Here is a 17,464-nt window from a genome sequence, read left to right as displayed (position 1 = left end):
GCTCTTCCATTGCAATGCTGCAGCTTTTTTCGCCCTTATTGTTTATTGCCTCCTTGTTGTTAGCCCTAATTAAATCTTCATTTGGATTACTTTTACTCTTTTATTTCTGTCTTCTGTTCTTCTCTATTGTTTTTTTTTCTGTTCTGTGCACCTCTTCTCTATTCTTCTGTCTGCTCTCTCTGTTCTTCTGTCTGCTGTCTATTCTCATTCACTAATTGTAACTGGACGGGAGGACAGCGAATGCTGCCACACGTACAGGCAGTGTGGGAGAATTCCCCTCAGCGCTGCCCCTACTGGCCACTCGCAGTAAGTCATGCACACGCGTGTGCAGGCTTACGCCTGGAGTCCCTGCACTGTCTCCACGCCTTCAGTTCTCCCTTTTCATTCTATGGCTTGCTTATCATTTGACTAGTGCCCTTCTTGGCTAAATGTGTGTGGCGTGTGTGCATGTCTCCACCCTGCAGTTCCTGCAGTTTTCTGTACAGAACTGATAGTAAGGCACAGGTCTCTTTTTTTTTTTTTCTGCTTGGATTAAAATTGCATTTGTGTGTGCATGCATTTTTTTTTTTAGAGCAGTTTTAACAAAATGTAAGTTTACTATATTTGGATAGTCAGTCATCCTCCAGAGAAATGCCATTTGAAAGACCCACACACGCACACCCATCCACCCATTTCAATTCCCTTCCTCAGCTTCTCTCTTTCTCCTCCCACAGGAGGCTCACCAGGACTAGCCAACGCCAACTTTGCAAACTTCGACAACTTCCCCAAGTCGTGTAGTGCTGACTTTGCATCGTACGGCTCTGCCCAGACCAACTGCGCTGGGGGAGGAGCTAAGAACGAAGGTGGTGCTGTACCTGCGGACAGGTACGCTGCCCTCGCCGACCTGGACAATATCTTCAGCTCTGCAAAATCTGAACAAGGTATGCACTGAGACACTTGTCCAACACGTACCTTCTCCTCCCTCTATTCTATTATACCACACTTTTGATACACATCTATTTGATTTTAGCTTATTGGCAACATTAGTTGATGCACTTTGTACTTCTGTGCACGTTTGTAGGTAGTGCAGTGTCTGAGCAGTGGGTTTGCATGTTGCTGTCAAATACCTTGTATATGTACAGTTCCAGCAGTCTTCAGCATTGTTCAGGCTGTACTGTATAAGATGCAGAAGTTGAAATCGTGAACAAATGCCACGCCAGACTGTTTGAGTTCACGTGTGCTGAAAGTCAGATTATACACTAAAGATTTTCTAGCAATAAACCCACAATGCTAGAAAATTCCGACGTTCTGCCTTTGTCATCCCTATGCATGTTCTGTCCGCTGCCACTATCCCACAATACGCTCATCTTTTGAGTCCCATATGCTTTATTTTCATTTCGCTATCTTGCTGTTTATTTGTAGTTGGTGCGCGAGTTGTGCACGTCTCTAGGCCACTTCCTGTTGGTCGTTTTAAGATGAGAATCAAAGCAGCAACATGCTATGAGATTTTGGAGCAAAATTTCTGACACTGCCAGAAGATAATTGTAGGCTTTGGTCACACAGGAGTTCAAACGCCTATTGTGGAGCCTGACACACATTCCACATTCAAAGACCACAGATTTGAACTTCCTTTATTTCCGACGGTCATCTGTGACAGGATCATTTTCATGATAATCCTATAGTATAAACCCATCTTAAAATGCTTGGCAAAGGAAACCCAGTGTGGTTCTTGCCTTCAGTCAGCGCTCTGTAGTGTGAATCCATGCACATTCCTGGTGCCATGTTAAAAGACACATTTAAGCCTGTTCAAATATTGCTTTTCGTAATACATGACCCATCCGGTAAGGATGGGTCTGTGGGTAATCTCTCACTTTACTCTCTCTTTCATCTTTCGTTCTTTGTTAGGCCCAAGTGGCGTGAGTTCGGCTCCTCCCTCTGCAGGTGTGGGTCCACCCCCTCCTCAGGCAGCCATTTTGGGGAGTGACCGCTACGCTGCCCTGGCTGCACTGGACAATGTGTTCAGCTCCCCAGCCCCCACCTCCAGTACACAGGGGTACCATCACAGAGATACACCCTCACGCACATGCACATTCTAAGGCACTGTCATATACTCTCTCTCTCTCTCTCTCTCTCTCTCTCTCTCTCTCTCTCTCTCTCTCTCTCTCTCTCTCTCTCTCTCTCTCTCTCTCTCTCTCTTTCACACCCCCTCTGTTTTCGTCTCTTTTTAGAGCTGTATTCGGAGCTTCTGCCGCTGCCACAACTGCCCAACCACAGCAGGGGGCGCTGCCAAGCATGCCTCAGGGCTTCCCAGGTAACCCCACCTTCAGCAGACCGATGTCCAGGGCTGGTTCTGGACCCCATACTGATGGCTCACAGTCCTAAATGCACATTGGTCATTCTTTATCAGTAGATCAAAGACCTACTGGCCAGCCAAACTCACTACTGTAAAATGGAATGTTTATCAAAGGGGCTGTTTATCAGCAAGGTGCGCATTTTGAGTCAAATGTCAGTGTTTGTCATGCCAAGTAGGCTTTGCTCCACGTGTAATTAACATTGTGCGTGTAGCACCTCTGGTCGTGTGATGGTGTACAGCCTCTCCTACAGCCAGGGGATGACCGGCGTGGCTTCAGAAAGTATGGCTGAGTGTGCCTGGTCTTACTGAAGCTACCCTTAAACCTTACAGCGTCTTTTCTAATGAAACTGAAGATTCTGAAAATACCTTTATCAATTGATGTCACAGATAATGAGTTGCTATTTATATACATGTTAAAAGTATGTTGTTGTTTGTGTGTTTGTTTGTTTGTTTTTCTACTTGCCCCCACCCACAGGCCCATCAACAAATCCTTTTGTGGCTGCAGCCGTATCACAGGCCGCTGCCCCTACGAATCCGTTTCAGACAAACGGCAGAGCAGCAGCAGGTAGGGGGTGGGGCTTAACTGAATCAGTCACTCAGGAAAAGCGGGAGGCTTTCATGTCTCAGTGCTTCTTTTCCAAGCATCTAGTAACAGGCAGATTTTGAGGGTTCTGCATCAATAAATGGAGTAGGTTGGGGAAGAAAGCATCTCAGGGGCTTATAAGCTATTCAGGCCACATGAAGGCATTGTGGGAGTTTAACTGGGTCACATACACCCAGGATCCGTGTTTGCAGGGAAACACACACGTGATTGAACGGGTATGGGTGGGTTTGGGTGTGTGTGAGAGACAGGGAGAGAATGACACTCCTAGTTTTTAAGAAATGTTTTTTAAGAGTGTTGATAAAAAGACTTTAGAGAATGTGAGCTGTGGGGATTCTGATTTGTAAGTTGGGTTTTGTTTCTGTCCTGTGTGGTACAGACCTGTCAGGAGGTATCCCTGGCCAGGCACACCCTGCAGCCCAATTTGGTATGTTCTCTCTCTATATATATATATCTCTCTATCTCTCTTTCAGTCCCTCCTTGTCCCTCCCTCTTCCACTGCAGTTCTTTCCCTCCATACAACTAAATATCTCAGTATTGTGCTCCTGACCTTTTAACCTTTTCAAAAGCTAACCGTGCTCATCGCCTTTGTGTGTCAAAGGTGACTGATGTCTAATATATGTTAAACACAGCTGGCAGTAATCTGTTTGCCGTTAACTTGCAAAAGACCGGAAAAGGTCTTAATGTGTCTAGTGAGCAATGCTATTATGGGTTTCCAAATAACTTGTATGCATTGCAGAACACTTTTTTTTTTTTTTCTTGTGTCTGTCCTGCACACTACAGTATCAGTATGAGCAGCTTTTTGTGAGATCATGCAGACTTTAACTGTCTATAAAACACAGCTTGCATTTAACAAACTAACAGTGCTAGAGTTTAATGACATTAACACTTTTTTTTTTTCTTCATTAAAAATATCGAATTGCAGCATTGTTATCCATTTTGGCACCATGTTGGGATGAAATTCCAGAGGAATCATCTGGTGTAGTCTTAAAGCAGTCACCCCTGGTGTGTGTTGCTTCAGTGCTCAACACCAAGTTCCTCCCTAATGCACCATTAAAGCCTGATGGGACAAGCAGGGCAGGGGGTACTTGGCTTTCCACTGGGGGCTTATTCATCCTTTCATTTCACATGGTTATAAAATCTTTCAAATATAAATCTTTAAAGCTTACATGTTCCAAAAATCCACTTTAGGTTAAGCACAGGATCTAAATGTAGTTAAGTATTAAGGGGAACAATAGTCTACACTGCATAGCCCATCCCCAGTGGTTTCCTGGGTCTCCAGGGACTCACAAAGTCCACATATTGGCTCCTTACACAGCTGAACCAGCTTTTAAGAACATGCTGATGAACCAAGCTAGAAACTGGAGTGGAGCAAAAAATATGAACTGTCCAATGGCCCCTGAGGACCTGTTTAGAACGCATTGTTATATCCTGTGGCACATGTTGAAACAAAAGTATAAACTTGCTTTCAAATGGCGTAAGTGTAGTAATGAAGCAACAGCACCTTGTTAATTTCTCCCACTGCCCTCGTTTCATGTTGCCGTCCTATATGACACACATGATTTAACGCTGGGCTTCAGTGATGCCTAATTAGCTATAATTAAACACCTATTAGGGTCAGTTTTACAGAGATTAAATCCAGACGAAAGTCACTGGGGATTCGGCAATTAAACAATGTATATCGGTGTGGTAGAACAAGGATTATTCTCTCTCTCTGTGTGTGTGTGTGTGTGTGTGTGTGTGTGTGTGTGTGTGTGTGTGTGTGTGTGTGTGTGTGTGTGTGTGTGTGTGTGTGTGTGTGTGTGTGTGTGTGTGTGTGTGTGTGTGTGTTCCTTGCTACCTGCTAATGTTTAAAGGAGACATGGCAATCAAAGCCACATTTTCTTTGCCAGTCCACATAAACACAACTTGTCATTGTGTCCACAACACGAGAAAATGTGAAACCTTTAGTGTTTGTCTAGTGTTGTACTTCCCTTTTTATAGCGCTCTTGTGATTCTTCAAGATGTTTGGATTTGCAACTTGGATGTGACCTCATATACAGCAAATATCCTGCCCCACTTAAATAAACCCTAAACACTGGAAATAGAAACTATTCTTTGCAGCTTTCTACAACTGCACACCATGTTGCTATAGGTGGTCAATGAGATCATTGGTCATTAGCATATAAAACTAACACCCAAATGACCTTTTCTTCACAGTGGAAGTACATACTGCTTAACACTCCCTACAGCTGAAATAAGGTGTTTTTAAAATAATCTTTACAAATTACTTAAAAGAGCATATGGAACTAACTGTGTTGTGAAAACCAAAAAATGAATATCTTGCTCTTAAATTTATTCCCTCTAGCACTTAACGAGTCTCTGTATATACACACATTTCTTGACATGTTACTGCATGCGTGCATGCATACATGCGCGTGCCTGTATGTGATTAATATTCCTGCGTGTCTCCTTGCAGCCCCATTTGGTCCTGGCTCTATGAGCATGCCCGCTGGGTTTGGGAATGCTGCCGCCTACAACCTTCCCACCAGTTTCAGTGGAAACTTCCAGCAGGCGTTCCCTGGGCAGGCCTTCCCCGCGCCGCCAGCCTACCCCCAACAGCCCAATGGTGAAAGCACACATGCTTCAAGCTTAGAGCAGGCCCACATGCTCTGGTCACTCCCCAAATAATGATCTGCCGGCATTTCTCACACTCTCTCTCTTCCTTTAGGTGGGGGTTTTGCTGCATTTGGCCAGGGTAAGGCTGTAGTAACTCCATTTGGGCAGAACACGGCGGCAGCAGGAGTCACCAATAATCCATTTTTGGTCGGTTCTTTTTATTCAGTTTGCATGCATGCTTGAAGTTCAGGTATAAATACACTACAAAAGCGTGGACGAGGGTAAATTTGAGAATTCTGAATGTCGGATTTCTGCAGATCTTTATGGCAGAATTGTTTTTGTTTATTTTAAATTGAATTACTAAAACTAAAAATGTCTGGTGGCCTAAATTTCATTCAGTCTCTTGATTTGTCAGGGTTCTCTGTTGCTATAATCGTAGGTCTGAGTTTCAAGGAGCTACTGAGTGACTGTCTTGCACTCTCTATCTTCTCCAGGCAGGGGCGCCAGCGGGACAGTATCCTGCGGGAAACTCTTCTACAAATCCTTTCTTATAGCACACTGTTCTCCTTTCACACTACCAGGAGGAGACTTGCTTGCACCTCTTGCACTGTTTTGTTTTTGAAGTAGCTTTAAAACATGTTTCTAAAAACTTTTTTATTGACATTTACAAACTAAAACAAAATTACACCCAAGGCTGTGTACAACCATGACAACAGAAAACAAAGCGAGGTTCTGGGGTGCCTCCGAGGACGGGCTTGCCCTCCTTCCTATGCTGTGAAATTGCCTGGCCTGGAAAATGTACGTTCAAACTGGCAGATAACTAAGTTATTGCAAAATGTCCAGTGCATTTTAATGCTGCAGTTCTGTATATATATTTTTTTTCTCAGAGATGGCAGAAATTTAGCTCTTTGTGCATATCAGTATTTGTATCTCAAACATACACACACACACATCTGCGCACACACAAAGACGTTCTCATGCACATGCTTTGAACTCTGACATGCTTTCGGGGAGGTTGTGGAGGTTGCCTGCTTAATGTGAAGCAAGAGCCCGCTCTTCATCTGGATGATCAGACTTTATGGAGGAAGAGCATCTGCACTCTGCGTTTTTCTAAGCAAGAACTCTGGCCCCCTCCTCATCCCTCTCTTCCTCAGTGCCCAGCTTCACACTGTGGGCATTGCCCTCACTCACCATGCCAGGTGCTATTCAGAGACTCCTGGACTACACACCACTTAAGTTGAATGTTACAAAAATTTAAGTTAATGTGTATATATATACAAATATATATATATTAAAAATGAATTTTAATTAAGAAGCTGCATGCAAGGTGCTTTTCTTTTTACTGACTACTGATTGGTACTTATAAATCACTGCAGAGCAGAGGGACTTTTTTTATAGTTAATATAAGCAAAACTTTATGTAGCACCTGTGTTTTAGGATACATTATGTTTTCAGACTGAGTTAACTATTTCACTGGGATTTATAGTAGAAATGTTTAACTGGGTCAACAACAACAACAAAAAATATAAAGGTGAAAAAGCCCCTTACTAGAGTTTTACTATCGTAAGGCCAGTTAATCTTTTTTTTAGATTACTTGCTATTGGTATATGGTCCAAAAAGTAAATGGTGGACACTGGTTTAGGTGCTGTACTTGCTGTCGGAAATATCTGGGGAGGTAAAGAAGAACTGGCCCTCTGTTAGCACTATTCCTCCAGCTTCCACTGGAGCAGGACGCACTCTAGTTTAACATAAGCACAGAAAGCAGAGCTAGCCTCGCTTCTGTAAGCAAAATGCTGCATCTGTGAGGGGAAGGTGCTTTGGGGGTAGCCTGGGCATTGTTTTAGCTGGAATATTTGTATCTTTATTTGTTGTTGGCTCACTTTAAAAGTGAGGATGAACTTTCTGTAGACATTCATGACATAGCTGGCCTGAAGAGACCTAGGGTCAGCATGGGTCATGGGCATCAGCTCAGATCTTTTATGATCTATGGTGCCAGAGTCTACACTTAGACCAATCAGTGGTAGAATATGTTTTTTTCCCCCACAATCCATATTTAAATGGATGCCATTAAGAAACTTAATAAGAGCAGTCTCAGGGCTATAATCAGGCCAGACTGAAATTGAGCAATTGAAAATACCTTGCATTTTTCATGTTATTTGTGAGGTTTAGTTTTGTAATGTACATCTTTACCACCTTTTCATTTTTGGATTGCCTTCTGACTTTCTGTGAACTAGGGTACTTGTACTCATATCTATTTCATTTATAAAACTACCACTTTTACAAATAGATTTGGAATTAAAATTGATAATTGGCCTACTAACATATATCTATGAAACAATCTTAGCACTTTGAATTGCCTCACTGTGCTATATAAACTTGCCTGGCCTTCTATAATTCCCATCACTCCATCTCTAGTCAAGTAATATGAATTGATTATCTCCAGCAGATTCTATTTATATACAGTCAGAATAGCTGCATGTCCTTTTCAGCATACACTAAAATCGCATCTGGTTCTTCTTAAGTCTTTTGTCAGTTCTTATTCTGCAGTGCAATGACTTCTCGAGCATTCCAAAAGGTGTTCCATGTTCTGCTGTTAGTCCACTGCCATCTCAGTTTCGCTCTAGATATGAGAGTGCTGAGCCCCTTTCATCTCAAGATTCTGGTAGTGCAAATTACAAAATACTGGAATGTATGCCAAATAAACTATATATTCAAATGCTCACACATGAAACTATTATAGAATATTCATATAATATCCACAATACAATATTCAGACAATTGTTTTAGAAAAGTTGAGCACTAATGATATACAAAGGAATGGATCATTCACAATAACCCCTTATAAAATGACATTTAATAAATGCATTTTCATAATATACTATGCAATATATGATGTGGCCAAGTGGTAACACTATATTGCCATTTTACAGAAACTTATATGACAGCACAATTAGCTCTTGAATGAATTCTCCCCCGTCTTCTTTCCAGCACCCCTCCTTCCTTTTCGTAAACATAACATTTTTTCATGTTTTTATGATGATGATGATGATGATGATGATGATGATGATGATGATTCTGTGTCTGATCACTTTTTCATTATTATACGCTCACGAACAAGGTCAGACCAATTCACTACAGATCTTAATCGTCTTATAAACCAGTGCTCGTTTGTTTATTTTTGGGATTCACATATGTGTTAATTCACTCAATTTATTTATTTATACACTTATTAGCTAGCTAGAAGTTTAGTAGACCCAGCAGTAGTGACCATGGTTAGGTAAGTAGGACATTGTACTTTAAATGGGTAAGTCCTTTAAATAGGCAATTGGCTAACTAATTAGTTAGCTAGTAACATGTCCTACAGCTGGAAAATGGTGAGGAGGAGCTTCACTTTGTCTCATAGACGGACACAAAATGACAGCACTAGACAATCCAGGACCCAATGTAATTCAATCAAAATGAACGAGTTAATCGCCGAGTCCGTTAAACTGGTAAAATACTAACCGGAGACATCTAGCTAACTGATAATTGGCTGCAAAACAAAGCTATAGTTAGCCAGTCATGAGCTGTTTCTAGCGCTATACTGAAAGCAAGTTTGTTATCTTGTAGGAACAAATACATGTTTGTGTCGAACTTGATGGCTAGCTAGCTATCAGAGGTGTGGTTTGGTAGTGTCGTTATAGCAACTGCTGACTTCAGACTTTTTGTTATGGTTAAAAGTGAATAAAAGGTGAAGGGGTTATCACAACAAACTCAAGAGCGATGCCAAACAGCGAATATGGATAACAGCTCAATTGGTCTTGGTGTATCCGTTTTGTACACTTGTGTCCTTGCTCCAAGTCTATCAGTGGGTATTTTACAGCGTAGTGAAAAATAGCTCCATATTTTGCGGCGTAAAAGCGTCCGAAACGCCGCCTTCAGCCCCCCCCCCCCCCCCCCCCCCCCCCTTACAAATAAAACGCGTTTCGTTCGAGGCGAATTTTGACTACTTTGGCTTTCCATACTATTCCCCCGTGCAACGATTCCTCACCGTCTTGGCCATTTCTGAAAGCTTTTCGAAAGCGCACGTTTGACCACACAGCACGTTTAATTCTCAACTGTATGCATTTGAAGACACGTTCACATTTTTCATTACGTCTTTACCTCATATATTTTGATTTAAGCCAATATAAGCTCTGCTGTCCTCATTTACCACCAGGGTCAGCTGCAAGCCCTTTGAGCCTTTACATTCAAAGATGTAAAATGTAGCGTTAGCCACACTAAGCAATAATATCTCACTAAATTAGCTTAGCAGTTCTCGATAAAACAATTGATTGGAATTGAAAATGTAAAGTTATGAACACAGAACAAATGTTTAAAAACTAGTATAAGAAAAGGATGTGCAGGAACTATGGTAATTAGCATCGCATCGTTTCCCAAAGTTGAATGGCTTTTTTTTTTCCTGCCTGCCTAGCCATCCTGAAGAATGCATGGACTTGCTTCATTTTTTGGGGGGGATTTTGAGCCTTTATGTTAAAGAAAAGAAGTAAGACATATATTAAACAGAATATATCAAACTGATATATTTGATTAGTAATTCATGGTGCTGTTACTTACCAGCTGGGGTGTTTTCCATTTTAGGCATGTCTAGCAAATTCCCCGGTTGCACCCAGACTGTCTGCGTGATTTTGTGCTCTGACTTCAGTCACTGCAGAAATGCATAAATTCAGTGTTTGTTCTGATTCTTTAGCTCACTCATATTTACATATGGTAGGAATGACAATAAAAGCCAAAAAGCACTGGACTGAATATTTTTACCTGTTTGTGGAACAAAGAGCTGTCCCATTATACTCTGTATAATAGAACTACATAGCCATGAAAGAAACTCATGCTGGGGATGTGATGAAACAAAACTCAAACTTTTGGATAAGAGTGGCAGATTCAGGGAATAATTTGTATAACCTGAAGATTTCCATGATCATTTTTGTTAGTTATCTCCACAACTGTCAGTAAAATCTCACTGTAGTGCCCAGACACTGCCTTGGCAGAACTTGGTGAGTCACTGTTGTCAATGGTGCAATGTGAGTTTTCATGTGTTCCCTCAGTAGAAAGCTCCTGAACCATAATTGTGTGGACAGTCACTTCAGTATCATCGCTTTGAAACTGAACATGGAGTTTTTTGAAAGTAGAAGCGGCTTAAAGGCACTTGACTAGTTCGAAAGCCTGGGGATTTGTTACCAAAAGTTCTTTCCAGCAGATTAATTGCGGACTCAAATGAAGGACAGGAGATCACTAACTTCTGAGGAACTTGATCGGTTACTGCAGTCATCCTTGGTTGTGGTGTACTCATCCAGTGTTTTTGAAATCTGGATCTCAAGTTGACATTTATCAAGCAAGTGCTGATGTACCACACCAGCAAGAGAACTGGCAGACATCTCCTTGATTGTTCTTCATTGACTTTGCCTGTGTGGAGGTCAGGAGGATCTCCCTCAATGTATTCCTGAGGTCTGTGTCATTTCTGCATGTCAGTGGTCTGGCAAGCTTTCTTTTTGCTTTCTCAACACTTGCTGCAGAGAGCCAGATCTTATTTTTTATTTATTTATTTTTTGTTTTGTTTTGTTTAAAAGCAAGTTGGCAACAGCTAAAGTGCTCTGCAAGGATCTTAGTGAGTCCTGGTGCTGGGAACTCACAGCTGGGAGATGCCTGAGTCTGTCTTAGCATTTCATTAAGCATCTCCATCAATGTTTTCAGGTGAAACAATTTCCTTTAATGACTCGGGTCTTTACTCACTCGATGATTTCCTCTGGAGTCCTACCAGGGTTTCGCTGAGCATTCGCTTTGCCTCAGATCTCCACTTGCTTACACTTTGTGAGCTTGGGCATGGACTGGGACTCGGAGTGGGGCTTTGGCTCCAAGTCATCATGAGGGACTTTTCCACTGACTCAATAATCTCACTTTTATGCATGCTTCCAGCTCTGTTTTAGACTGAACTGTAGTAGTGGAGCTCTTCCTCTTGTGCCCTTTAATACGTTTACAGCCTGGATCAGTTGCACTGCGTGTTGGTCCATTGCACACATAGGATGGGCTTTTGCTAGTTGAGTCAGACTCACTGGATTTATGAGAAGATGATGATTAATTCATCTCATCTGATATGTGCTGTGGACCAAGAAGACCCTCAATTTGCAGGACTGGAGTTGCACTCTCCAGAGATGACTTTACAGTATCTCCACTATTAATGGAGATTACATACAAGAGGAGCTTGGATGGCACGTTATGCTGCAGGATTTGCTGCTTACCAACAGTGGTGGTGTTCCTTCCCCCTCTGTTACTGATATTGGAGGGGAGGGGGAAGACGTTGGTGGTCTCGGGAGGTTTAGGCAGAATATGCTGCTGTCAATGCCAGCCCTCTCAGAGCTCTGTAGTCCTCCATCTGGCAGCTGAATGATTCAAGTTGGGTTTATTTGAGCCACTGAACGATTCAAGTTGGGTTTATTTGAGCCACTGAACGATTCAAGTTGGGTTTATTTGAGCCACTGAACGATTCAAGTTGGGTTTATTTGAGCCACTGAACGATTCAAGTTGGGTTTATTTGAGCCACTGAATGATTCAAGTTTGGTTTATTTGTCACATGCATAGTCATATACAGTATAACTCGCAGTGAAATGGTTTGAGAGTGCTCTGTCCAAACGGAGGGAAAAAAACGGGTAGATAAGGAAATGTGTGTGTGTGGGGGGGGGGGTATGTATGATATATATTAAAAAACAATGTATGTACAATATATGTATAATATGTTTATATACACAATGTTATGTGGATATATGTATGTATACAATGTAAATTCCAGCTTACAAATTTACATATTTACAGTCACATGGTGGTGGTGGTGGTCCCCACAGTTTATCGGTTTCCCTGATTCAGGGCCCGGATGGGCTGTGGGAAGAAGCTCTTCTTCAGTCTCTCTGTCTTGGTCTTCAGGAAGCGAAAGCGCTTCCCTGACCTCAACAGAGAGAAGAGCCTATTGTTGGGATGGGTGGGGTCCTTCACAATCCTCGTGGGTTGGTTTGGCACCGCTTGTAATAGATGGTCTGCAGGTCAGGAAGTTCCTTATGAGTGATGTGCTCTGCTGAACGCGCCACCATTTGCAGTGCTTGTCTGTCCTGCTTGGTGCTGTTCCCAAACCAGACTGTGATGTTCCCTGTGAGGATGCACTTGATAGTGCAGGTGTAGAAGTTCTGCAGTACCTTGGAGGGCAGTCGGAAGTCTCTTAGGCATCTGAGGTGGACCAGGTCCTGCGAGATGTGAACTCTAAGGTACCTGAAACTGTCTAGTCTCTCCACCGTGGTTCCACTGATACTCACAGGTTGGTAGTGCCGCTCCTGCTTCTTGCTGCAATCCACGATCAGCTCCTTTGTCTTGCTGATGTTAAGGAGGAGATTATTTTCCTGGCACCAGTTTTCCAAGTGTTTAATCTCCTCCAGGTAGGCCCTCTCATCGTTGTCCGAGATCAGGCACATGACGACGGTATCTTCAGAAAACTTGACAATGATGGTGGAGCTGCAAGTGTCTGTGCAGTCGTAGGTGTACAATGAGTAGAGCAGGGGGCTTAGGACACAACGCTGAGGAGCTCCAGTGCTGAGGGTGAGGGTGGATGAGACACAGTCGCCCACCCCTACTGATTGTGGTCTGTCTGTTAGGAAGTTGGAGACGGTACCAAGCGTCAGGGAGAGATTGAAGATGTCGGTGAATACCGGGGCTAGCTGGTCTGCGCAAGGTTTGAGGACTCTCCCGCAGATACCATCTGGTCCCGCTGCCTTCCTGGTATTCACCCTTTTAAACACTCTCCTCACGTCACTCTCTGTGATGATGAGGGGGCGCTGTTCTATGGTGGGCTCTGCGCATGCGCCGTTGGCTGCGCCGATAACACCATTTGCGTTGTTAGCATTAGTGCTGTTAGCATTAGCGCTGCTAGATGTAGCCTCGAAGCGAGCGAAGAATGTGTTCAGCTCGTTTGCCAGAGACTCATCCGCACTCATCAGTCCGGAGGGTGGGCTCCTGTAGTCCGTGATCGTCCGTAGTCCCTGCCACAGGGATCTAGAGCTGCTCTGCTGGAACTGTGTCTCTAGTTTCCTCCCGTAGCGCCGCTTCGCCTCCCTCACCGCCCTGCGCACTCCGTATGCCGCAGACTTGTACTCGTCCATGTTCCCGCTGATGATCCCCACGTTGTAGGCAGCAGTGCAAGAGTTCAGAGCATCACGGGTGGTTTTGTTCACTCAGGGCTTCTGGTTGGGGAAACTTCTTGATGGTGGTTCTTGGAATCGTGTCGTCCACCAATTTCCCAATAAACCCTACTACTGCCTCCGTAAACTCACTGACATCATCAGTGCTGGGCTGGAACATGTCGCAGTCTGCGCCATCCAGAGCGTCCTGCAGAGCGGCCACCGATTGGTCTGTCCAGCGTGCGACCTCCCTCTGAACCAGAGCTTTCCGTTTCAGCCGTTGTTTATATTTTGGTATGAGGAAGATGGCGGCGTGGTCCGACTTACCAAACGGTGGATGAGCTAGTGCCTTGTAGCTGTCCTTGTATGAGTTGTAGCAGTGGTCGAGTGTCCTATTTCCCCTGGTGGGGAAGGTTACATGCTGGTAAAGGTTGGACACTGCACGCTTAGGGTTAGCGCTGTTGAAATCCCCAACCACAATAAGTGCAGCGTCCTGGTGTTGTGCCTGAAACTGTGTGAGAGCCTCATGAAGTTCCCACAGTGCAGTGGCCATGTTGGCCTGAGGTGGGATGTACACGGTGTTGACGATGACCAAAGTGAACTCCCGAGGAAGGTAGAAAGGACGAAGCTTGAGGACGAGCCGCTCCAGGTTGGGTGAGCTGGAGCGGGTGAAAGTAACAACATTGACATTGTTGCACCAGCTGTTGTTTACCATCACACACACTCCACCGCCTCTCGACTTCCCCCGAATCTGCAGTCCTGTCCATACGGCGAACCCGGCCGGCTGGATGGCGTGGTTTGGTACCGCTGGGTTCAGCCACGGCTCGCTGAAGCAGAGGAGGTTGCAGTCCCGAATGTCCCTCTGGAACTTTATCCTGACCCGGAGGTCGTCGAGCTTGTTGTCCAGAAACTGGACATTGGCTAGCAGGATGCTAGGTAAGCGAGCTCGGTGTGCCCGAGCCCTCAGCCTGTTCCTGACGCCGGCTCGCTTCCCTCGAAGCCTTTTCCTCGCGTTGCATCCTTTGTTCTCCCTCAGGATCTCCGTTGGCCATCTTGAGTCCGGGGTTAGAGACGGTTTGCGGTGAGTGCTATGTAGATTAAAAGAAATAAGAGCTTCTCTGCTGTATGAGATACGCGTCATGGTGTAGAGAGAAGGGCTGCAGAGAAATCAGGGGTAGCGGGAAGAGCGAAAAAAGTGCCAGGTGTGGACGGAGCAGTCGTGACGGCAGCCGACATCACCGACGCCATCTTTGTATTCTGCACCGCCAACACCACCATCTCTGCCGTTGTAAGAAATGGTGACTGATTTCGTGAGGTAGGGCTCTCTGTATCCTCAGCAAGATCAGTTTTAATTTCAGGACTCAATGAACCTGCAGATCGTCCACACACTGGAGTCACAGTTGACATTTATAAGCCCCAAACGTCTACCTCTGACCTTTTCATTTTAACCTGCATCTGTGCCAGTGGATTGGGTTATGACCTTTTGCAGTGTGTCACTTGATAGGTCTTTGGACTCAGAGGTCATGACGTCAGTGGATGTTGTTGGGTATCCACTGAAGCTTCCTGAGAGACTTAATGAGTTAAAGAAATAAGAACTGCAGGACTCTTCACTGGCTGTGCCTGAGATGACAGGAGACACAGAGTCCTGGCAAGACATTACTGTGATGTGGGCTCTGCAGCAGTCTGGACCATATATTCACTTGAAGAGCATGCTGGGGGAAAATGTGTACCACTGCATGGTGTAGTACACCCATAGTCCTGGAATTCCAGCAAGACAGGAACGAGATTCTCCTTTAGTTCTCCCACTAAAGAATTTGTGACTCTTCTAATGAAATTCTGGAGATTTTCCATCATCTGTGCAGGTTGGAGAAATGTGCAGGATAAATAAATGTCAAAACAGGATATAAAATCTGGATTAAGATCACTTTAATTCAACACAAACTGATTTTCAGTTGTCCTTCAGATACTCTACTTTTTGATGTTAGAAAATTAGAATGAGAATGCTAAGAGTAATGCATTTTAAAAGCTGTTATGATCACTGAAGATCCAGCATTATCTTATGGAATCAACAAACTCCCCACCAGACTTTCTTGCTCAGTGGACTTGCTGTTACTCCTAAGTTTGTCATGTTTGTCTTTCACATAACTGCTTTCATTCATTCTATAAGCTTGTTCGTTGTTCACTGACTTGATTAAATAGCTTCCTCATTAGATGACGAGATGGTGAGCACAATGGACCCGGGGCGAGCCACTGATCAGCGAGATCGGCTCAGGTCGTGCTGGCTTCCTTCTTCCATTCGCAGCTTTCGGACCACCTCCTTCTCCAGGTCATCAAGATGGAACTGCTGGCTTAGCTCCCACGCCTGAGCAAACAAATGTGGTCAAGATGTCCAGTTACCTTATATGTCCAGTCAGGATCTGATGAATCAGCGCCGCTGCTGCACAGTACCTAGTTTTATAGATTACATTATTCTATATTAAATTAAAGTAAAACTCTTCCTACCACTTCAGCACTTTATTTCATGAATTTCTTGTACATTCACATAAAAGTACCATGGATCAATATTAATATGGACTTGCCCATGTCACAAAAATCATTCTAAATTCTGCTGACCAATATTTCATTGTCTTGAATCTGAAGTCATAGAAACCTACGTCTTCCTGAAGGTGTTCCTCCTTTTATAAATGAGCCACTCTTTCATGCCTGAAACGGTGACATGCTCTGGAACCCCACCTCCCGGTTAACCTAGCATGAACTCTTTCAGAAGCTGTTTGGGCAGGAACAAATGCTATTTTACAACTGCAAACAAGCACGGCTTAAAGTTTAAGGATTTTAAATTACATATGCCCATCAAGACGTTAAGAGTCAAAATGTAGCAGTGAGTTTTCTGCTTAGTCCCTCTCTGCAATCAGTCTATTATGAATCTTACATTAACATTTCATGTTGGTGAAGGTTTTAAATCCATAAAGTAGCTTAACTGAATGAGTACTGACTTGCCTGTTTTTGGACAGAGAACTTTTCCCATCTCTCAGTCTTTATGTTGTTCATGTACTGGTTGAACTCCTTCCGAGAGCACAGCACCTGAAATAAAGGTCTGCTGCAGAGGCTTTTCTTTGAACTGCTTGAACTGCTATAGATGGATAAATCTGCTAGAGGTGAAGGTAAATCTTATTTAGATGCTTACTCTCTCCCAGCTTGCCCCTGTAGTGGAGCACAGAAAGCTTGGCGTTACCTTTGAGTCCTTCATTCTTCGTGATGGGAAACAGAATAAACACTGTCATATTAAATCCAAACAGAGCTATTTAATTCTAGGGCTGCAGCAATAGATTATTTTGGTCATCGTTTACCGATTACTCCCATCGATTAATCAAGTAATTGGATAAGAAATACTTTTTCTTTATCAAAGAGCAATAGTACATATACAAAGGAGAATGTAAAACGGGTCTCTTAAAATTAACAGCTAATTGGTTTCTTTTTTAGAAAACACCAAGTTTTTATTGCTTAAATTGCATACATTATCTGTCAGTTTAATTAGTGAATTTAAGAGATGCAAAAACATGTAACTAGGTTTTTTTTTTAAGTATTTCAAATTACTTTAAAAAATATATGCATGATATTTTTCACATGTATTTAAACATTTTTGACATCTGGTATATCGGTTTTAAGTAGTTGTTGATCGCAAAAAAAAAAAAATGTTGACAGTACGTTGGTTATATAAATGGCAATGACAATATATTT

General features: G+C 43.3%; 1 protein-coding gene across 4 annotated transcripts in view; it reads left to right on the top strand.

Moving 5' to 3' along the window:
• agfg1a (ArfGAP with FG repeats 1a) overlaps positions 1–6,840 on the top strand; it is a 29,311-nt gene extending 22,471 nt beyond the window's left edge. For 3 of the 4 annotated variants that reach the window (XM_027016850.2, XM_027016847.2, XM_027016848.2), the window contains 8 exons: positions 714–920; positions 1,885–2,032; positions 2,208–2,290; positions 2,808–2,897; positions 3,313–3,360; positions 5,392–5,541; positions 5,644–5,738; positions 6,026–6,840. In XM_027016850.2, the coding sequence (XP_026872651.2) occupies positions 714–920; positions 1,885–2,032; positions 2,208–2,290; positions 2,808–2,897; positions 3,313–3,360; positions 5,392–5,541; positions 5,644–5,738; positions 6,026–6,085 (881 nt within the window). In that variant the 3' untranslated portion in view covers positions 6,086–6,840. Of the gene's footprint in view, positions 1–237; positions 307–713; positions 921–1,884; positions 2,033–2,207; positions 2,291–2,807; positions 2,898–3,312; positions 3,361–5,391; positions 5,542–5,643; positions 5,739–6,025 lie in introns of all 4 variants that reach the window. The other variant, XM_027016849.2, reaches the window with a different exon arrangement.
• Positions 6,841–17,464: the final 10,624 nt, after the last annotated feature.

Source organism: Electrophorus electricus, chromosome 15 (assembly GCF_013358815.1).
Source record: "Electrophorus electricus isolate fEleEle1 chromosome 15, fEleEle1.pri, whole genome shotgun sequence".
NCBI classification, from domain to species: Eukaryota; Metazoa; Chordata; class Actinopteri; order Gymnotiformes; family Gymnotidae; genus Electrophorus; species Electrophorus electricus.
Note: the sequence above shows the minus strand (reverse complement) of the source record. Positions and strands in the feature narration are given on the sequence as shown.